At 37.7% G+C, this 23,974-nt stretch overlaps 1 protein-coding gene across 1 annotated transcript in view; it reads right to left on the bottom strand.

Moving 5' to 3' along the window:
- The window catches only part of LOC134357918 (leukocyte elastase inhibitor-like), a 35,631-nt gene extending 15,206 nt beyond the window's left edge, over nt 1-20,425 (bottom strand). The window contains exons 1-2 of the mRNA XM_063069691.1: nt 20,258-20,425; nt 3,590-3,727 (exon numbers count right to left, since the gene is read on the bottom strand). Of these exons, the coding sequence (XP_062925761.1) occupies nt 3,590-3,727; nt 20,258-20,425 (306 nt within the window). The remainder of the gene's footprint in view (nt 1-3,589; nt 3,728-20,257) is intronic.
- Between the last annotated feature and the right edge of the window lie 3,549 nt (nt 20,426-23,974).

Here is a 23,974-nt window from a genome sequence, read left to right as displayed (position 1 = left end):
AAGAGATACCATGGATATTTTGAGGAATTATTCCAAAAAGCACAGTTAATTTGTTAGATTGTAAATTACTTTTAAGTGCTTTAGAAATTTTTGAAAGAACTGACATCCAGACCTGTTCCAGTATAGAACAAAACCAAAACATGTGTGTCAGTGTAGCTGTCTCAGTTTTACATCTATCACAATAACTATCAATGTTAGGGAATATTTTAGACAATCTCTCCTTCATCAAATGGTAATGATGTACAATTTTAAATTGAATCAATGAATCACCAGCACAGATCGAAGAAGAGTTAACCAGCTTCAGAATCCGCATCCAATCCTGCGTCATAAAAGGCAAGTTAAGCTCCTTTTCCCAGTCTTGTTTAATCTTAAATAAAGGACGCTTATCCCATTGTAATAGTAAATTATAAATTCTTCCAATGGAACCCTTCATCGAAGGGTTCATACTCATAATAGTATCTAACAGGTCAGCATCCAGTATGTAAGGAAAATTACTTAAATATTTTTGGAAGAAATGTCTAACTTGAAGGTATTGTAAAAAGTGTGAGTATGAAAGAGTATATTTATCAACTAATTGTTCAAAAGACATCAGTCTATCTTCTTTAAATAAATGCAAAAAAGAATTAATACCTTTATTTTTCCAAAGTAAAAAAAAAATGGATCACTCAAAGAAGGCTTAAAAAAGTAATTTCGATAAATGAAACTACATAGTTTAAATTTTTTAAGATCAAAAAAGTTGCGGAACTGGAGCCAAGTTTGTAAGGAATCACGGGGTATAAATTTAAATTAGTTACTTTAGCTGATTAAAGCAGATCCCAATAACGAGGTTAATAAAACTCTTTCACAGCTTTCAATTCCAAGTCTACCCAAATTGGCTAATCATTCTTACCAACTCAATACTAACCAAAAGGACATGTATCGCACATTGACAGCCCAGCAATACATTCTTAAATTAGGCAAAGCGAGACCTCCATCTTTTTTTAACTTTTGTAAGTGACATTTACTAATTCTTGGTCTTTTATTATTCCAAATAAAAGATAAAATAATAGAATCAATCCAATCAAAAAACTTCTTAGTCAAAAAAAGGGATGTTCTGAAATAAACATAAAAATTTTGGTAAAATCATTATTTTGACTATATGGATGCGACCAACAAGTGAAAATGTAAGTGGACTCCATCTGCTAAATAAATACTTCATAGAATCTACAAGGGAACAAAATTAACTTTATAAAGATCCTTATATTTTTTAGTGATTATAACTCCTAAATATCTAAAAGAATCTGTGACTTTGAAAGGAGTATTATCATATACAGAAACAGATTAATTTAAAGGAAACAGTTCGCTTGTACTAAAATTTATTTTATATCCTGAAAAATCTCCAAATTCATTAAATAATTTTAACAAGGCAGGAATAGATTCCTCGGGATTGGATATATAAACCAATAAATAGTCAGCGTAAAGAGAAATCTCATGGTCTCATTTACGAAAATCCCATAAATATCTTTAGCTTCACGAAGAGCAACAGCAAGGGGTTCTAATATTAAATTAAATAACTTAGGACTTAATGGACAACCTTGTCTTTTTCCCCTTGAAAGCTGAAAGAAAGGAGACCTACAGTTATTAGTAATAACAGTAGCAATAGGAGTTTTGTATATCATTCTAATCCAATTATTAAAATTAACACCAAAGCCAAATTTCTCTAAAACATTAAATGAATATTTCCATTCAACTCGAACTCTTTTTCAGAATTGAAAGAGTCGACGCATTGTGGAGTTTTAAGAGAGGACAAATAAATAATGTTAAATAATCTCTGAACATTTGAAAAAGAATAACGAATTATAATATTGATCTCGAATATTTTTTATAATCATGTGAAAAGAAAGAATATTCTCTGTTATCAGGGTGTAGATACCTCCATAATCCAATCAATCCAAAATCAGTTAAAAAGTGACGCGGAGCAATTTGGAAGTCACTGATTGGTTGATCTCTTGTCAATCAAAGGATTTAAACAATAGTTAAAATCCCCGCCCATTATCAACATATATTCATTTAAATCAGGCAGTAAAGCAAATATCTTTTTTAAAAAAAGGATCATCTAAGTTAGGGCCATACAATTTGACCAAAACAACTTTTCTGTTACAAATTACTCCTTTAACAATTAAAAATCTACTATTAAAATCTGACTCAATATCCTCTTGAGTAAATATATTGGATTTAATAAAGATGGACACGCCCTTAGTTTTACTCTGAGAAGTGGAGTGAATCTGAAAATCCCTCCACCATCCAAAAAATCTATTTTGATCTCCCGCCCTGATATGCGTCTCTTGGGTAAAAATTATATCAGGTTGGAATCAGTTAGAGTTAGGGGCTTTTTCCCACTGGGTGGTTCCGGAGAATGCGTGTTTTCTATGTGGTTGTATTCTTCATTGCCGCCATTTTTGATCTTTCCATATTGGTATGTGCTCTGCACATGAGTAAAGTAGAATAAAATTATAGTATGGTATTTAAACGGATTAATGAAATAAGTTGGAATGTACATAGTTGGAATCATTCTATCAAACGAAAAAGCCTTTTAAAGATATGTATTTAAATACATAATATTTAAAACTACTGAAGGGCATGCATTCAATCAAACAATATAGTAATTTTGTTTTTGAAATGGATTCAAGCCTGCAACTGATATATTCATCCAAAGTACAAATAGTACACATGGTCCATGTTCAAGTCTACTAACAAAAAAAAATCACATTACTAAATGCACACAATTCTGACCTCGAAAAGCTAAATGATGTAATTGTGAGTAGTTGCTACATGATCTGGTACAGCAATTGGAATGCACAGGAATGCAAGAGGCAGCAGACACATCAAATACATCACAGGCATATCCCTCTGCATCTTCAGTAATATCTACATGAGGCCCTGCCTCAAGGAGGCACCATCCATTAAAGATTCCCACCATCCAGGCCATGCATAAGCAGCTGAAGTCTGAAGTCTGACAAAACCAGATTCAAGAACAGCTACTTCCTTTCAACCAACAGAACCCTGATCATTATAATTTAGCAACACTAAGACCACTTTGATAACTGCACTAAAACCAACTTTGTTTTTAGTTCTTTCTTGTAAAATGTGTAGAATTTGTTTAAATTTTTGTTTTATCTCACCAGTTGCTGTTTACTGTATATGATGCTCTCTGGCTGTGATGCTGCTGGAAGCAAACTTTTTTTTTAAAAATCACACCTGGGCATTTGACAATAAGCTTAATTTTGACTTCCTATGCCCAGTTCAGTAAATATTCCTGCATTGATTTTCCTTACAACTATCCCTTAGTTTACACCTCAACAGATGATAGTTTTTCCTTCAAGGATATTGAGATTCCTTTCTGTCTGTAATACATTTCTTATTTGGTTTCAAAAGAACACAAATGAAGTCCAAATTAAAATCCAAGCCCATTCTCGTTAGGGAAATAACCCACTTTTCCATCCAAAACACAAAAATACCTTTTTCGCTCATCTCATTTGTGTTTGATCAGTTTATCAACAAACAAATTTGACAGTTTAGTCTCTAACACTCAAAACAGAGAAAACCTTACTGCAAGGAAGTTGTAGCTCTTCTCTCCAAAAAGGCGATTGGCTGTTTTCAGCACGTACTTTGCTTGAGGGTTGTTCAATTCAAGTTGAAGTTTCTGAAACTCAGCGTGGACATCCTTGACTTCGTCAAAAGCAAGCACCTAAGAGATGAGGTTAACATTCATTATTAGAATCCAAGTGCATTTTGTAACCCAGTTCAACCTGAAGTAAACCGTATCGGTGTTTAATGGAACTATAAACCAAATTCCCATTGTTGCTTTCCTATTTAATCTACTGCAGAACATCAGCAGCTGTGTTAAAAGGCCAGAAACTCCTGAATGTTATTAATCAGCTGATGGCTTAAGGGAGATTGGAGCATAAAGATGATGACAGTATTTTTGTTACAGGAAAATATTGTCAAACTCAGCTCAAGGGCAAAAGATAAAAGAGTTAAGTCTGTTAAAGATAATAGGCTGAAAGATGGAATCAGGAATTAGAGAATTTTGCCACTAATTCCACAGAGCATCTGCTTTCTTATTCCAGTTGAATTGCCACAATATTTAGACAATCTTCATCAGACTATCACCCAGTACTTACTGTTGAAGCAACAACTCTTCACTTTCAGACTCTTTGCTGGGCATATTGAGATTCCATATCGGAAAAAGACGTGAATTGAAGTGGAGTCATTGTGAGAGAGGGCCAATGTTAGAGTGGATAGCCTTTGGCTCAAGAGGCTAAGGAAAGTAGCAAATGTTTTAGATAAGATTCTGGTCAGTTTCCATCTCTCTGTCTATTCGTACATTAAGAATGGTTCCAGGCAAGGAAGGAAACCTAGAATTCGATATAACACTTTACAGTTAGGGAAGGAAAGAGGAGGTATGGTTCTTCCTTGCCTGAGTAATTATTTTTATGCCTCACAGATAACCCCTCTGTTATATTGGTGTAATAGGGAATATAAGGCTAGATGGAAGGAAATAGAATTTGGATTAGTTGACAGTTTTCCTCTTCAGGCCTCAATAGCTGACAAAGGATTGATGGCCCAGTTGGAAAAATTTAATAATGCTTGGATAAATCTTACATTAAAAGTATGGCAGAAGGTGGTTAATTCATGTGGAATTAATAACATGCTAAAACTCTTTAGATGGTGTGCATATGATACCGAATTCCTTCCCAACAGAGGAGATAAAAGATTTGAGCTATGGATAAAGAAAGGTCTTACAACCTACCTCTCATTTATAGATAAAAGAGTATTACAAAGTTTCCAAATCCTGCAGGACAAACATGGCCTAGAACATAATGACTTTTTTAGGTACCTTCAAATACGAAACTATGTTAACCAGAGTTGTAGATATACAGACCTATCAACAGTAGAATTAGAATTTTTCAAGATTCTGAATTCGGCTTGCAGTTCAATACCTAGTAAATCAGTTTCTCGCCTATATAATGCACTCTCCCATGCTAAAAATGTAAATACACTGTATATAAAAGAGAAGTGGGAGAAAGAAGCGGGGTTGGTACTTTCAGAGGAGGCTTGGGGGAAAATCTGTAGCTTTCAATGGTCCTCGACTAATTCTTTGACTTGGAGAGAACATTGTTGGAAAAACATTATAAGATACTTCAAGACCCCATATCAGGAAAAATATAAAGATACAAATGTGATGTGTTGGAGAAGGTGCGGCTCTAAGGAGGCAAATCATTTTCATATTTTCTGGGATTGCCCTAAATTAAGTCTATTTTGGGAAGGTATTCATAGAACATTAGTTAAGGTACTTAGGTCCCAGATACCTCTGAACTTTGAGACGCTCTATTTGGGGCATGTATTGTTCCTTGAACAGAAGGAAGATATAAAGTTGCTGCAGGCCCTCTTAGCGGCAAGTAAGAAATCAATCACTAGAAAATGGCTAAATCCAATACCACCTACATTAGAAGATTGGTACGAAATTATCTTGGAAATATTTAAAATGGAAAAGTTGACCTACTCCCTGAGAACTCAAAAAGAAACATTTTATCAAATCTGGAATAAATGGATTGAATATATAACCCCAATGCGAGCAGACTTTAGATGACTCTCCTAATGATTTATATTGCTCTTCTCATCAACACAGTAATATTGCTAATGTAAGCACCTCTAGTCTAAATGTTTGTTGTTTTTTTTTGGAAAATAGAGAATTAACACAAGTAAAGGGAAAGATTTGGGAAAGGGATAAAAAAAATGAAAAAATTAAGTAAATAAGTACATAGGGATTGGATAATTATGTCTGCGGGCAGGAACAAGCACGAACAAATTGGGATATAAACACCTACAATGGTTGGTATATAGGCTTGTATGCAACATTTTGGACCAGTGGAAATGGTCCAGAAGGGTTGTATGGAAACTATTATTACCATTTTTCTTAACAACTAATTTCATTACTTAGCCTAATAGGTTAGATTTACCACAGTACATAATTATCTATTTAAATGTTTATTTTGCTTTTATATCATCTCAATGTGTACTTAAGAATGTATAAATAATTGTAGTTTTATACATATAAAAAAATGGAAAAGGTTATATGTGTGAAAAAAGTACATGATAATTGTGAACTCCTTATCCAAATAAAAATAAAATTTAAAAAAAAAATGGGTCTAGTGTCAGTAGTACGTTCTTCATGTGGGGTCCGGGGACTCTGGGAAAGATCCAGTCTCCCTGATAACTACATCTGCATGGGTGCATCCAGCTGCAGCTCCTTTCAGATATCTTAGGGAACTGGAGCTGCAGCTGGATATTCTCTGGCTCATATGGGAGAGTGAAGAGGTGATAGATAGTGGCTACAGGGAGGTAGTCACTCCCAAGTTGCAGGAGGCAGGTAACTGAATAACGGTCAGGAGAAGGAAAGGGGATAGGCCAACAGTACTAAGAATCCCTGTATGGCTACTCCCCTCAATAATAAGAATACCACTTTGGATACTGTTTTTTTTTGGTGGGGGAGGGGGCAACCTACCAGAGCAAAGCCCAGACAGGTCATTGGCAGTGAATTTGGCTCTGTGGCTCAGAACGGAAGGGGGTGGGGAGGAGAGGGTTGTGCCATACTGGCAGGGCATTCCATAGTGAAAGTAGCAGACAGGACACTCTACGGATATGAAAGAAGCAGCCGGATATTATGATGCCGAAAAGGGTGAATACAGCACTGAAGATGCCATATTGAATGCAGACAGTATATGGAATAAGCTAAATCATCTGTAACGCAGTTAGAGATTGGCAAGTGTTATGTTGTTGGCATCATTCACTCATGACTGAAAGGTCATAGTTAGAAGCTTAACATTGGATACACATTGTATCGAAAGGACAGGCAGGTAGGCAGAGGGCTGGGGTAGCTCTGTTGCCAAAAAAAATGAAATAAAATCCTTAGAAAGAGGAGACATAGGACCGGAAGATGTAGAATCCTTGTGGGTGGAGTTAAGGGACCATAAAGGAATAGTAAACGAACCTTTCAGAGGAAGAGTAATCATAATATGATGAACTCACCTTGCAACTTGAGCAAGAGAAACTAAAATATCAGTATTATAGTGAAGTAAAGCGAACTACAGAGGCATGAGAGGGGACCCAGCCAAAGTTGATTGGAAGGGAACACTAGTTGAGATGACAACAGAACAGCAATTGCTGAAGTTTCTGGGGGCGATTCAGACGGCGCAGGAAAGATAAACCCTAAAGAAGAAGTAGTACCCCAAAGGGAGAATGAGGCAACTGTGGCTGACAAGGGAAGTCAAAGACAGCAAAAAGGCAAAAGAGAGGGCATAAGATATGTCAAAAATTAGTGGGAAGCTAGAGGATTGAGAAGTTTCTTCAAAACCAACAGAAGGCAACTTAAAAAAGCAATAATGAAGAAAAAAAGGTAAGCTAGCCAATAATTTAAGAGAACAGGGTAAAAAGGGATTTAGTGCTTTCCCAGCATACATGACAAATAAACTCTTCTCAGGCTTCCAACTAGGAGTATCAATTTTTAATCGATGTTTCGATGACAAACTCTGCCATCTTCATCAGGGATGATGCTTGGCACATCTAGTCTGTTGGTATGTATACCCTGATTTTCTATCCCTCCTGATTGGATGAGGATGAAACAATCAGGTTTCTACTGTCCCACCTTGTTCACAAACAAATTTCAGTTCTTACAGAGAACAAGACCTTCATCTTTGTTAAAATTTTTTCCCTCTAGTTTCATTTGAATGGCTTCACTCACAAGATGATCCCAAAAGCTATTGGCACGGCACAGTAGTTTTGTGCCATCGAAGACAATCCTATGGCCATTGCGAATGCACCAATTTCTCCAGGTAAGCCAAACGGATACTCAGCCTGTACTCCTTGGTGCAAGTACCCAGCAAACATCAACCAGAAGGCACGCACAATGGAAGCCTACATCAAGGAGCACAGGAGATGCAGCGATCTTTCAAGAACCACTAAAATTATGGAATGGACCGGAGTACTGGAAAATTGCAGAGAGCCCTGTTGGCAGCTGATGGAGTAACATCGTTTCAGATTGCTCCTACCCTGTTTACTTAATTGTCTCTTACCAGTCTTTTTTTTTTGAAATCTTATTATAATACTTTAATACTGCTTTACTATAGCTGGGAAAAGAACCAAAGCTTTTGCAAAAAAAAAAGAGAAACAGAAGATGAATCCCCATTCGCTTTGGATTCAATCAATGACTTCCTTAAATGGCAAAAATCGGAATTTTCTGAGGTGTTTCAATGACTTAACAGCAAATTGGATGCAATTCAACAAACTTTATCTGAGCATGAGGACCGAATTCAGGAAAATACTGCGAAGCTGGTGACACTTGAAGAGGACGTTAACGATACGATTAAACTCTGCAAAGAGTTATCTTTATCCAATGATAAAATGATGAAAAGGATAATCAGTCTCGAAAATAGAAATAGGAGAAATAACTTGCGAATTTTGGCTCTTGAAGGATCAATTGAAGGCACTGACCCTACAAAGTTTTTTGCAAACTTTCTGAAACAGCTATTCCCTGCTTGATTCACTTCCAAGCTGAAGCTCAATCGAGCTCATCTTTCTCTGACTTTGAAGCCATTGTCATCAGCGGCGAGACCCAGATCGATTATTCTAAGCTTTCATGAGTTTCGTATTAAGGACCTTTTAATTCGCCATACCCGTCGACAAGGAATGATCGATTTCCAAAGTTACAAGGTTAGATGTGTGGAAGACTGTTCGCCTGAAGTTATGGCTGATCACATGAAGTATAAAGAAGTTATATCAGAATTTTACAATAAAGGATATAAACCATCCCTTCGGTTTCCCGCCCGTTTGAGTATTGTTTTGAAGAATGGATTGCGAAAAAGAATAAAGTCCGTTGAAGAAGCAAAAGAGTTTCTGAAGGATGGTCTAAAACTGTTAGATTTCTTAAATGATCAATTTTTTCTACTGTTAATTTGAATTTGAAATAAGGTTTCATTAAACTTACATTTTGGCTGTTCATATATTGTCTTTTGTTTTTTTTTGATACTTTTTTATTAGATCACGTTTTGAGGCTTTATTTTAATACAGCTTTCTTTGAATTTGTTTAAACTGATCCTTTTATATTTTCAAATACTGAGTTATTTTTCTTTTTATGTTTTGTCTTGGTAGGGACATAATGACCTTGTAGGACCGGAGTTTTTGTCAACAGGATTTTTTGGGGAGGGAACTTAGTTCTTAGCTCGCTGACTGCCTGTTGGTCAGCTTTCTCGCTTTGGGTGGGGGAGTGGGTAGGGCCTATTTTTCTCTGGGAGCTGTGTTGGGTTGATTACATGATTGCTTGTTTGAATACCTTACCTTATGGTTTGCTTTCTAGTTTTAATAACTTATGGTTAAATCTTTTAATTACGTGTTGATTGGTGTTTAAAATGGTTCAAAATATTAAATTATTTATTTTGAATGTGAAAGGGCTGAATCACCCCATCAAAAGGAACAAAGTGCTTGCTTATATTAAAAAATTAAAAGGACCCATTGTTTTCTTACAAGAAACGCATATATGCAGCTGTGATAGCTTATGTTTTTTCAGTCAGTGGAAGGGTATGCAATTCCACTCTTTGTTTAATGCTAAATCACGTGAAGTTTCCATTTTTGTAGATAATTCAGTTTCCTTTGTTCAGCATAAAGTTATTTCGGATGCTAATAGTCAATTTGTTATTGTATCAGGGAACTTCGACAGTAAATTGATTGTTTTTTCTAATGTATATGTCCCCAACGTAGACGATCAAGGATTTTTTGAACGTCTATTTTCATTTTTGCCAGATTTGTGTACTTACTCTCTTGTGATGGGAGGAGATTTTAACTGCTGGTTAGATCCAGTATTAGATCGCTCATCTATCAAACCAGCCACACTTAATAAATCAGCTTTGTTTATCCATTCCTTTCTAACTAAATGTGGTATAGTTGATGCTTGGCGTATTCTCTATCTGACAGACAGGGAGTATTCTTTTTTTTCTCATGTTCATCATTCATATACTAGGATTGATTATTTTTTTTATTGATAGTCAAATGATTCCATTAGTTCGATCGATGGAATATAAAGAGATTGCTATCTCTGATCACTCTCCTGTACTTCTATCTTTAAATCTTCCTGGTCCTATCCCTATAAGTAAATTTTGGCGATTTAATTTAACTCTGTTATCCAAAGAAGACTTTTTAAAATTTATGGAGAATCAAATAACTCTTTTTTTTGAAGAAAATATGTTGAAAGAGACATCTAGTCTTATTATATGGGATACTTTTAAAGCGTACATCTGCGGTCAAATTACTTCTTATACTGCAAACATCATTAAAAAAGCTAACAAAGAGAGAAATGAACTAGCCAATCAGTTAAAACAACTGGACCATAAATATGCTTTGGTACCCGATCCTAAAACATATAAGAGACGTACTGAAACTAAAACTAAATATGAGTTTCTTTTAACGTATCCAATTGAAAGCCAACTTTTAAAAGATTGAAGTCAATTTTACATTCACAGAGATAAAGCTGGTAAGCTACTGGCTAATCAATTGAAGCCATTTATGGCCAAGCAGCAAATTAAAGAAATGTGTAAAACTAATGGGGACATGATAACTGACCACCTTGAAATTAATGACACTTTTAGGGAATTTTACTCTAAATTGTATAGTTCTGACTCTGTTAATGATAATATTGCAATGAATAATTTTTTAGATCAATTACATATTCCTAATCTTTTGTTGGATGATCGTAGGCAATTGGATCAACCCATTTCCCAGGAGGAAATTGCTCAGGCCATTTGAGAATTGCATTCTAGGAAATCCCCTGATGGATTCTCTGGAGAGTTTTATAAGGCTTTCACCTCCTTGCTTATACCATACATATGTTCTACCCTTACAGATTCCTTTAAGGTAGGAAGATTACTGCAGATAAGAATCCTACTGAATGTTCTTTGTATAGACCTATCTGTTTACTCAATTTTGATACTAAAATTTTATCTAAAGTGTTGGCTCACAGACTTGAAAATATTATATCTTCTATAGTTTCGGATGATTAGACAGGATTTGTTAAAAATTAATATTCCCATTTTAATATAAGCGTTTGTTAAATGTTATGTACTCTCCATCTATGGAAATATCGGAATGTGTGATATCTTTGGATGCAGAGAAGGTTTTTGACAGAGTTGAATGGGACTATCTATTTACATCCTTAGAAAAATGTAATTTTCGACCTAATTTTATTCATTGGATTAAATTACTTTATCTATCTCCCTCTGCTCCAACATGGAAGTAGACAAGGTTGCCCTTTGAGCCCTCTGCTTTTTGATTTGGTATTAGAACCCTTGGCAATTGCTTTTCGAGAGTCTAAAGAGATTACTGGTATTTTAAGGAGAGGTACTACTCATAAAATGTTGCTCTATGCTGATGACTTATTGCTTTTTATATCTAATGTTACAACCTCCTTACCATTTGTGTTCCGTTTACTGACTAATTTTAGTCAGTTCTCAGGATATAAATTAAATTTACAGAAGAGTGAACTGTGTCCTTTAAACAGTTTAATACCAACTGATATTAACCTTCCTTTTAAACTTCTAAGAAAACAATTCACGTATTTAGGAGTAACAATTACTAAGAATTATAAAGATTTATTTAAGGAAAATTTTTTAAGTTTATTGAATTATGTTAAACAAACACTTTCTAATTGGTTGCCTCTCTCTTTAACACTGATTAGCCAAATTAATTCTATTAAAATGAATATCTTACCTAAATTTATATGCCTCTTTCAAGCTGTGCCTGTTTTTATTCCTAAATCTTTTTTTGACTCTTTGGATTCATTTCTTTCTTCCTATATATGGAAGAATAAAAAACCTCATATAAATAAAGCCCACCTTCAGAAAACCAAACAGAACGGAGGATTTGCCTTACCCAATTTTAGGTTATATTATTGGGCAATTAATATACAAAATGTTGCGTTCTGGATATATTAAATTAACCATGATATTGCCCTAGATGGGTTTCTTTGGAAGTCAACTCTGTTATAAAATTTTCCATTATTTCTTTACTTGGATCCTCACTTCCTTTATCTTTAAATAAACTAACTGACAATTTGGTGGTTAAACATACACTGAGGATTTGGTTACAGTTTAGAAAACATTTTGGTTCATTGAGATTCTCCCTCTCAAGTCCCATATTTTCTAATTGTTTTTTTAAACAACTTTAATTGACTTATCTTTTAAAGAATGGGATAGATTGTGTATTAAACGATTTCAGGATTTGTTTGATGGAGGGAATCTCTCTTCTTTTGTGCAACTTTCAACGAAATTTAACCTTTCCAATACTCACTTTTTTCAATACTTACAGATTAGAGATTTTTTAAGATCTCAATTACATACTTTTCCTACAAGTCCAGATACTTTTCCTACAAGTCCACATAAGAATATATACAAACGTTTGTAGATACAATTTTTAATCTGAAACCCTTTGAAACCCATTTATGGTCTACTGTTGGGATTGAAAAAGGCCTCTCTAGATAAAATTAAAGGAGATTGGGAAAAGAATTTACAGATTTTCATATCTGAAGAAAGCTGGAAGATTATTTTAAAATTGATTAATTCTTCATCATTATGTGCTCGTCATTCTTTATTACAATTCAAAATGGTACATAGAGTTCATATGGCTAAATACAAGCTCTCCTGTTTCTACGCAGATATTTCCCCTTACTGTGATAGATGTAGTAATGGAGTGGCCACACTAATTCATATGTTTTGGACATGTCCGAGCCTTGAAAGATTCTGGAAAGATGTATTTCAAACTTTTTCTGCACTTTTCAACGTCAGCTTTAAGCCCAATCCTTTGACTGCCATGTTTGGTATTGTTGAGGATAGTGCTACAAAATTGAAGTCATCTAATTTGTGGGTATTGGCCTTTATGACTCTTATGGCCAGGAGGGTGATCTTGCTCAAGTGGAAGGAGGCTGCCCCACCCACTCATGGCTATCTGACATTATGTTGTGCCTTGATCGAGAGAAGATTCGTTGTTCAATTTCTGATTCTGAACATGATTTTCTAATGTAATGGAGACCCTTACTGAATTATTTTCATAATCTTTGAACTGTTATAAAGTATGAATCTGAGACTTTGTCATTATAATATCATATGGTAAGGTATTTTACTTTTTTCTTCTTTTTTTTTACCAACCAGCTAATTTTGGTAGTCGGGGTAGGTTTTTTTAAATAAAATACAATTATATTGTTTTATTTCATTTCATAATTCAATCTTTTTTTCTACACGATTGATTTGGGATATGGGATACTCTGATCATATTACTATGATTTAAATGTAATGTAATTAGTATTATTTACTTGTATCCTTATGAATTTTGTATTTGTATTCATGCAATTTATATAATAGCAATAAAAATATTGAAAAAGAAAATCGCAAATGTCACTCCACTCTTTAAGAAGGGAAAAAGGAATGACAGGAAACTATAGGCCAGTACCTTGACTTCAGTAGTTAGGAAGGTGCTGGAGTCCATTATTAAGGATGAGCTTTCAGGGTACTTTGAGGCACAAGATAAAATTCATCAAAGTCACATACATCAAAGTTGCTGGTGAACGCAGCAGGCCAAGCAGCATCTATAGGAAGAGGTGCAGTCGACGTTTCAGACCGAGACCCTTCGTCAGGACTAACTGAAGGAAGAGTGAGTAAGGGATTTGAAAGTTGGAGGGGGAGGGGGAGATCCAAAATGATAGGAGAAGACAGGAGGGGGAGGGATGGAGCCAAGAGCTGGACAGGTGATAGGCAAAAGGGGATACGAGAGGATCATGGGACAGGAGGTCCGGGAAGAAAGACAAGGGGGGGGAGGGTTGACCCAGAGGATGGGCAAGAGGTATATTCAGAGGGACAGAGGGAGAAAAAGGAGAGTGAGAGAAAGAATGTGTGCATAAAAATGAGTAACAGATGGGGTACGAGGGGGAGGTGGGGCCTTAGCGGAAGTTAGAGAAGTCGATGTTCATGCCATCAGGTTGGAGGCTACCCAGACGGAATATAAGGTGTTGTTCCTCCAACCTGAGTGTGGCTTCATCTCCACAGTAGAGGAGGCCGTGGACAGACATGTCAGAATGGGAATGGGATGTGGAATTAAAATGTGTGGCCACTGGGAGATCCTGCTTTCTCTGGCGGACAGAGCGTAGATGTTCAGCAAAGCGGCCTCCCAGTCTGCGTCGGGTCTCACCAATATATAAAAGGCCACATCGGGAGCACCGGACGCAGTATATCACCCCAGCCGACTCACAGGTGAAGTGATGCCTCACCTGGAAGGACTGTTTGGGGCCCTGAATGGTGGTAAGGGAGGAAGTGTAAGGGCATGTGTAGCACTTGTTCCGCTTACACGGATAAGTGCCAGGAGGGAGATCAGTGGAGAGGGACGGGGGGGACGAATGGACAAGGGAGTTGTGTAGGGAGCGATCCCTGCGGAATGCAGAGGGGGGAGGAGGGAAAGATGTGCTTAGTGGTGGGATCCCGTTGGAGGTGGCGGAAGTTACGGAGAATAATATGTTGGACCCGGAGGCTGGTGGGGTGGTAGGTGAGGACCAGGGGAACCCTATTCCTAGTGGGGTGGTGGGAGGATGGAGTGAGAGCAGATGTACGTGAACTGGGGGAGATACGTTTAAGAGCAGAGTTGAGAGTGGAGCAAGGTGTTACGTACCCCGTAACTGGGTTGCCAAACCAGCAGAAATGGATCACTCAGTTGGAGTCTGGAGTACTAGAACTAAGAAAGTTTTATTAAAGAAACAAGCAACACAGTAATCGAAAGGATAATAAATGCAACAGTTCAGTGATGATAAACACATGTGCACAGAATTAAGATAACAGCATCAATCAAGCTCTATCGTTGTCTAGGGGTTAAATGACCAATTTCAAAATGACTCAAAGTTCAGTCCAGTTTGTAGTTCAGTTCGCAGTAATCGTTGCCATGGCGATGGACAAGGTGGGGGAAGAGAGACAGAGAGAACAACTCATCATTCAGCACAGCTTCACTCACAGACCAGCGGGATGGCTCACAACCAGCTTTTGGGCAGGTCCTTGGTGATGTCACCTGAGGTCACCGACTGTGACCCCTCCTCCAGATGCGGTCGATCCTCTGCAGTGAACCCGGCACCCAGGCAAGGGCGGACACACACCGGGTTCCCGCTGATCGTACCTTTCCACCCTTGTCGTTGTCTGGGACTTCTCACCCACTCGTGAGAAGCGCACCGCTTCCAGGGTCTCGTTACCTCGGGTGGCGTGTGTGTCTGTCTTAGCGAACCTGTCCCTTTTTATCCCCCTGCTGGGGTATCGCCTGTCCATCACTTCAAACAGTTCAGGCTTCAAAGGGGGGAGCCGCTCCAGACAGCTCTTCCTCCCACATCCCTTCATTACACATCTCCAGACGCTGCTCCATTGTTCCTTATCTCTCCTTCCCCTGAGGGCAGGTGGCAGACCAACTGCTGATGCCACTGATGCTAGCCCAGGCCAGCAAACATCTTAATTTTATGTGTATTCTCGTAACAAAGGGAAGCCCCTTTCTTTAAAAAAGGAAGACATCTCCCTTGTCCTAGAATGAAAAGCCTCATCCTGAGAGCAGATGTGGCGGAGACGGAGGAATTGTGAGAAGGGGATGTCGTTTTTGCAAGAGACAGGGTGAGAAGAGGAATAGTCCAGATAGCTGTGAGAGTCAGTAGGCTTATAGTAGACATCAGTGGATAAGCTGTCTCCAGAGACAGAGACAGAAAGATCTAGAAAGGGGAGGGAGGTGTCGGAAATGGACTAGGTAAACTTGAGGGCAGGGTGAAAGTTGGAGGCAAAGATAATAAAGTCAACGAGTTCTGTATGCGTGCAGGAAGCAGCGCCAATGCAGTCGTCGATGTAGCGAAGGAAAAGTGGGGGACAGATACCAGAATAGGCACGGAACATAGATTGTTCCACAAACCCAACAAAAAGGCAGGCATAGCTAGGACCCATACGGGTGCCCATAGCTACACCTTTAGTTTGGAGGAAATGGGAGGAGCCAAAGGAGAAATTATTAAGAGTAAGGACTAATTCCGCTAGACGGAGCAGAGTGGTGGTAGAGGGGAACTGATTAGGTCTGGAATCCAAAAAGAAGCGTAGAGCTTTGAGACCTTCCTGATGGGGGATGGAAGTATATAAGGACTGGACATCCATGGTGAACATAAAGCGGTGGGGGCCAGGGAACTTAAAATCATCGAAAAGTTTAAGAGCGTGAGAAGTGTCACGAACATAGGTCGGAAGGGATTGAACAAGGGGTGATAAAACAGTGTCGAGGTATGCAGAAATGAGTTCGGTGGGGCAGGAGCAAGCTGAGACAATAGGTCGGCCAGGACAGGCAGGTTTGTGGATCTTGGGTAGGAGGTAGAAACAGGAAGTGCGGGGTGTGGGAACTATAAGGTTGGTATCAGTGGGGAGGGATGGGGGGGACGAATGGACAAGGGAGTTGTGTAGGGAGCGATCCCTGTGGAATGCAGAGAGAGGGGACTTCTCTAACTTCCGCTAAGGCCCCACCTCCCGCTCGTACCCCATCTGTTACTCATTTTTATGCACACATTCTTTCTCTCACTCTCCTTTTTCTCCCTCTGTCCCTCTGAATATACCTCTTGCCCATCCTCTGGGTCAACCCCCCCCCCTGTCTTTCTTCCTGGACCTCCTGTCCCATGATCCTCTCGTATCCCCTTTTGCCTATCACCTGTCCAGCTCTCCGCTCTATCCCTCCCCCTCCTGTCTTCTCCTATCATTTTGGATCTCCCCCTCCCCCTCCAACTTTCAAATCCCTTACTCACTCTTCCTTCAGTTAGTCCTGACGAAGGATCTCGGCCTGAAACGTCGACTGCACCTCTTCCTATAGATGCTGCTTGGCCTGCTGCATTCACCAGCAACTTTGATGTATGTTGCTTGAATTTCCAGCATCTGTAGAATTCCTGTTGTTTTTTTTTTCATCAAAGTCAGCATGGTTTCCTTAAGTGGAAATCTTGCCTGATAAATCTGTTGGAAATCATTGAGGAAATAATGGGCACTATAGAAAAAGGAGAGTCAGTGGACATTGTTTATTTGGATTTTCAGAAGGCCTTTGACAAGACTGCTAAACAAGGTAAGAAACCATGTTATTAAAGGAAAGATACTAGCATGGATAGAAGGTTGGCCGACCAGCCGGAGCAGATGGGGAAAAAAAATAGGACGTTTCCAGTTGACTGCTGATGACTAGTGCTGTTACACTGGGGTCAGAGTTGGGACAGCTTCTTTTCACATTATAAATCAATGATTTTGATCGCAGATTTGATGCAAACTTGGCCACAAAGCCATACGATACAAAGATAGGTGGAAGGGCAGGTAATGTTGAGGAAGCAAGGACTCTTCAGAAATACTTAAGATTCGGAGAATGGGCACAGAATTAGCAGCTGGAACACAGCAAAGGCAAGTGTATGGTCATGCAGATTGGTAGAAGGGATAAAGGCATAGACAATTTTCTAAGCGAGGAGAATATTCATAAATCACAGGTGCAAACAGACGTGGGAGTCCTCGTGCAGGATTCACTAAAAGTTAATTTGCAGGCTGGTAAATGCAATGTTAGCATTCATTATGAGAGGATTAGAATACAAAAGCAAGGAGGCATTGGTCAAACTGCACTTGGAGTTATTGAGAGCAGTTTTTTGGCCCTTATCCAAGGACAAATGTGCTGGCATTAGAGAAGGTCCAAAGCAGGTTCATGAGCGAAATCCTGGGAATGTAAGGGTTAACGTGCAAGGAGCATTTGATGGTTCCAGGTTTGTACTCACTAGAGTTTAGAGGAAAGAGAAGGGATCTCATTGAAACCTATCAAATATTGAAAGGCCTAGACTGAGTGGTTGTGGAGAGGTCGCTTCTCGTAGTGGAGGAGTCTAGAACCAGAGGGCACAGCCTCAGAAGAGAAATGAGAATTAACTTTTTTTAGCCAGAGGGTGGTGAATCTGTGGAATTTATTGCCACAGATGGCTGTGGAGACCAACTCATTGGTATATTAAAGCAGAGATTGATAGGTTCTTAATTAGTAAGGCCATCTAAGGTTACATGGAGAAGGCAGGAGAAATAGGGTTGAGAAGGATAATAAATCAGCCATGATGGAATGGTGATGCAGATTCAATGAGTGTAATTCTGCTCTGATGTCGTAAGTACTTACAGAAATATATCATTTTGACGTGGTCTGACTCGTGTAATTCCATGTTCAGAACAAGGTTATTCTTAACTTATTTGTATTTTTCAGGGCAGCATTTCTCAAAATGATTTGAACCTGGGCATTTTGTTAAGTCGCAGCAAAGTAACAGCAGTTTGTGGAAATTCTCCAAATGCCGTCAGCCTGAATGTCAGAGGTCCGTTGTTCTGTGGGTGAACATCAGATCACTCACTGGCACATCAATGAGTCAGAAACCACAAACGCTGCTGACAATGTGGCATTTCGATTGTGACCGGGATGCATACCATCCAGACAGACCACTCCATAAACAAGCACAATGAGCTGCTACGAAAGGAAAAAGGAGAGAACGCAGAATACAGTGTCACAGTTCCAGAGAAAGTGAAGTGCAGGAAGACAAATAAAGTGCAAAGTCCTAGCAATGTGGATTGAGAGAACGAGAGTTCATCTTTTATCCACTAGGGATCCATTCCAGAGTCTTACAACAGCAGGATAGAAGCTTGTTGGTACGTGTACTCATGTTTAAATCCTCAGCTTGGTATCCACAGCAATGTCCAGAACAAGAGCAGAGGCACCTCTTCATACATGATGCTGGCTGTTCTACTACCTCCACACGAATCCCATTGACCCACATTCGGTCTGTAGCCTTCTCTGCCTTGCTGATTCAGGTGCAGATCTACACGCTTTTCAAAAGTCATGAATGTATCTGCCTCCTTCATTCTTCATGTAACACATTCCAGATACCAACCAGCCTCCAAAATAACTCCCATCTTAAACCTATGCCCTCTTGTCTTAGACATACCCAATATGAGATTGTTGTTCTTTAAACTATCTATCCTACCTGTTCCTTGTAATTATGTCTACATCACTCAGGTCACATAGACCACACCACAGAAACAGGACCAGTCCAGAATCTCAGCTTCTCTGTTCTGGGGAAAGTAAATTCAACTTTTTCATTCTCTTCTTATACCTGAAATGTTCCAATCCAGGTAAGTTTTCTACGCATACTTCCAATATTGTGTGACTGGAATGGCAAACAATACTCCAGGTGTGGCCCAATATTTCTTAAAATATCAATCTGTCCCAACATTACAGGTCCCACCTTCCCTGAAAGAGAGCCCAATGATCGAAAAATGTGAATCCCTCCCTCCTGCACTTTCTCCTTAGTTACATGCTAAACTCTTTCTGGCCTTGCTAGCACGTGGCATGGATAGCAATTCTGAGATCAGAATGCTGAATGTCCGATAATTTAACTTAGCACCTAACTCCCTGAACTCACTTTGAAGGACCTCACCAACCATTCTAACCATGTCATTGGAATTGATATGGACCATGATCTCTGACTGCTCGACCTCCCACTTCAGAGTGCTGTGCAGGTTAAGGCACATTCTACTGTGCTGCAGTGGCACGTGGCCAAGTGGTTAAAGCATTGGACTAGCGACCTGAAGGTCCTGAGTTCAAGCCCCAGCCGAGGCAACGTGTTGTGTCCTTGAGCAAGGCACTTAATCACATTTTGCTCTGCGACAGAACTGGTGCCAAGCTGTATGGGTCCTAATGCCCATCCCTTGGACAACATTGGTGTCATGGAGAGGGGAGACTTGCAGCATGGGCAACTGCTGGTCTTCCATACAACCTTGCCCAGGACTGTGCCCTGGAGAGTGAAGACTTTCCAGGCGCAGATCCATGGTCTCGCAAGACTAACGGATGCCTGCTGCTACTGTACTGCAAATAGTTCTCTAGTACAATAAATTTCACTCCTGATCTCACAACCTATTTCATTTTGATCTTGCCCTTATTGTTTACCTGCACTGCACCTTCAGTTGCTATTACACTTTATTTTGCATTATTATTGTTTTAACTTGTTCTACCTCAATACACTGTGTAATAATCTGATCTGAATGAACAGTATGCAAGACAAGCTTTTCATTGTGTCACATTGAACCAATTCCAAACTGCTTGACATATAAAAAGAAACCTCATGTTGTAATTTTCAAGCCATATCTACCTTTGCCATCTGTGTTGCTGTATTTCCACTGGCACCAAGATACACCATAGCCAGAGCACTTGATATACTAAATGGAGATACAAAGATGTTGACAATTTTGTCATTTTTATCCAAATGCTTGAAGAGATCAACGAGAAACTTGACATTTGCGGCAGCCAGATAATCCATTGTTAATGTCTCTGAAAGAGGAAAGTGGGGAAAATGTTTAACTGAACACTTAATATTTTTATTGTCTTTAACAGTTTCAAAGTCCCATTTGTTGCCAGCTAATCGTTTCCCTTTTTTGAATACTAGGATTGACTATAGTATTTACATTCAGACACTGGTATTTAACAGTACTTTTTGTTTCTGTTGTGTTATAATACCTGGATAAATCCAACTACAGAGTATTCTGCATCAGTAGGTCTTGTTCATTTAAAGCCTGATATACAGCAGCTCTACTAAGGACTTCACCCAAATCGTCCCACAGAACTCCACTTACAGCATCAACCAAGACTTTTGTGCCTGCGTTTTCAAAATCAAATCTGTATTTATATTTCAGACTCTAAGATCTTGACCAGTGAACCTCAACTGACAGAGGCTTCTGCACTGCTGCCAGTAAAATCTTTGTCCACAGCAGAATTACAATTATCACTCATCCAAAAATATGTTTGTCTACTCTTTTTAAACAACTAGCTTTCATAGGAAAATATAACAATCAAGTATCAGATTAACCAGAATTAACATTTCTTTTTTTTTTAATCTTTTTATTGAATAAGTATACAAAAAGGTAAACCATATAAACATTAATACAATGTTAAAATATAATAAAATTCCAGAAGGTATCAATACCAAAAAAAATACTACAAACAATGTAATTTAAACATAAAAAACCAAGATAACATAATAGTATACTAAATTTTATATATATATCAATGGAAAAAAAAGAAAAAAAGAAACCCAAAAAAAAACCCACCGTGCAACTAACTAAAAGCAAAGCAAAGCAATGGGCTAACTTGAAACCAAACAGAGTTAAACTTAAAATCACGTCCTCAATCCCGACCTCCATTAAAAACAGTGAAAAAAAACAAGAAGGGTATGTATTACATTAAATGAAAGTATCAAATAAAAGGTCCTCAAATCTGTTCAAATTTAAATGAAGAATCATAAAGGTTGCTTCTAATTTTCTCCAGATTCAAACATAAAATCGTCTGAGAGAACCAAAAAAAGGTAGTTGGAGCATTAAGCTCTTTCCAATGTTGTAAAATACATCTTTTCACCATTAAAGTAAGAAATGCGATCATTCTACGGGCTGAAGGGGAAAGATTACTAGAAATTTTGGGAAGTCCAAAGATAGCAGTAATAGGGTGAGGAGAGATATCTATATTTAGAAATAATATTAAAAATATCTCTCCAAAAAGTTTCCAAAGTAGGACAAGACCAAAACATATGAGTTAAAGAGGCTATCTGCCCCGAACATCTATCACAAAAAGGATTAATATGCGAGTAAAAACGCGCTAACTTATCTTTGGACATATGTGCTCTATGAACCACTTTAAATTGAATTAGGGAATGTTTAGCACAAATAGAGGAAGTATTAACTAATTGTAAAATCTGCCCCCAATCATCCACAGAAATGGTAAGCCCCAATTCCTGTTCCCAATCTACCCTAATCTTATCAAATGGAGCTTTCCTAAGTTTCATAATAATATTATAAATCATACAGAGGATATCTCGGTTAACACTCTTTGGGACACTTTTAAAGCCTATATTCGTGGTCAGATTATTTCGTACTCTGCTGCTTTGAGGAAGAAACAGAAGCAGGAGGAGATGGCAATTGTGGACAAGATTAAAGAAATTGATAAGAAATATGTTATGGCTCCTTCTGAGGAGTTATACAAACAAAGAACTGAACTTCAAATGGAACACAGTTTATTACTATCGTCCTCGATTGTAAACCAATTAAAGAAAACAAGAAGTGAATTTTATGTTCACAGTGACAAAATTGGCAAGCTGCTGGCTAATCAATTGAAATCTAATTATGTTAAATCTCAAATCAATCAGATTTATGACCAAAATGATCGATTGATACTGGATCATGTGGGGATTAATGAAACCTTTTGTGATTTTTATTCTTCTTTATATCAATCAGAGTCTCCTCGAGATTCTAAATATATGAATGATTTTTTAGATAAGTTAGACTTCCCTAAGATTTCACAGGATATGTCTTCTATATTAGATACTTCCATTACTATGGATGAGATTAAGAATGTTATTTTTTCTATGAATCTGGGGAAAGCTCCTGGCCCGGATGGGTTTACCGTTGAATTTTATAAATGTTTTGCTTCTTTATTGATCCCTTGGCTCTGTAGGGTCTTTGAGGCTTCTCTGAAACTTGGTAAACTTCCTGAATCTTTTAATAGAGCGTCAATTTCTTTAATACTAAAGAAGGATAAAGACCCTGCTCAATGTGCATCTTATAGACCAATATCTTTATTAAATGTTGATTCTAAAGTTTTTTCTAAATTATTAGCAAATAGACTAGAAAAAGTACTTCCTTCTATTATTTCGGAAGACCAAACGGGTTTTATTAAAGGTCGTTACTCTTTTTATAATATTCGTACATTGTTAAATATCGTTTATACTCCCTCACAAAATGTTCCTGAGTGTGTTATTTCTTTAGACGCCGAGAAAGCTTTTGATAGAGGAGAATGGCCCTATTTATTTAAGGTGCTTGAAATGTTTAATTTTAGCTTGAAATTTATATCCTGGATTAAACTGTTATATCATTCCCCTGTAGCCTCGGTCCGTACTAACTCTTTAAACTCACCTTTTTTTCCTCTCTTTCGAGGTACTCGACAAGGCTGTCCTCTTAGTCCCCTATTATTTGATATTGCATTAGAACCTCTTGCAATTGCCATTCGAGAATCTTCAAATATTACTGGGATAACTCGGGGATTAAAGTCCCATAAATTATCACTCTATGCTGATGATTTACTGTTATATATTTCTAATCCTGAGAAATCCATTCCTGCTGTTTTAGAGTTATTAGCACAATTTGGTTTTTTTTCAGGTTATAAATTAAATCTTAGTAAGAGTGAACTCTTTCCGATTAATAAACATCTTCCCTTATATTATAACTGTCCATTTAAATTGATTGATAATTATTTTTCTTATCTTGGGATTAAAATTACTTGTAAATATAAAGATTTATTTAAGATTAACTTTTTACCATTAATAGACCATATTACTCAACTTTCATCTAAATGGTTTCCCTTATATTTAACTTTGATTGGTCGTATTAATGCAGTTAAGATGTTTTTTTTGCCAAAATTTTTATATGTGTTTCAGGCATTACCACTTTTTGTTCCAAAATCTTTCTTTGATAAAGTTGACTCTAAAATTTCTTCATTTATTTGGCAGAATAAGAATCCGAGACTGGGTAAAATACATTTACAGAAAGCTAAGAGAGATGGAGGTTTAGCATTACCTAACTTTAGATTCTATTATTGGGCTATTAATATTCGACATATGAAATTTTGGTTACTTGATCAGGATATACTATCTATTCCTAAATGGGTAGCATTGGAACTACAATCTGTTCAGGGCTATACACTTGGCTCTATTTTAGGCTCCTCTCTCCCTTTTGATTCAAAACGCCTTAAGCAGGTCTCTAACCCGATAGTTAAATATGCTTTGCGCATTTGGTTTCAATTCAGAAAATTTTTTGATCTTAAT

The sequence above is a fragment of the Mobula hypostoma genome, chromosome 17 (assembly GCF_963921235.1).
Source record: "Mobula hypostoma chromosome 17, sMobHyp1.1, whole genome shotgun sequence".
NCBI classification, from domain to species: Eukaryota; Metazoa; Chordata; class Chondrichthyes; order Myliobatiformes; family Myliobatidae; genus Mobula; species Mobula hypostoma.
The sequence above is the reverse complement of the archived record's forward strand: the minus strand, read 5'-3'. Positions and strand labels throughout refer to the sequence as shown.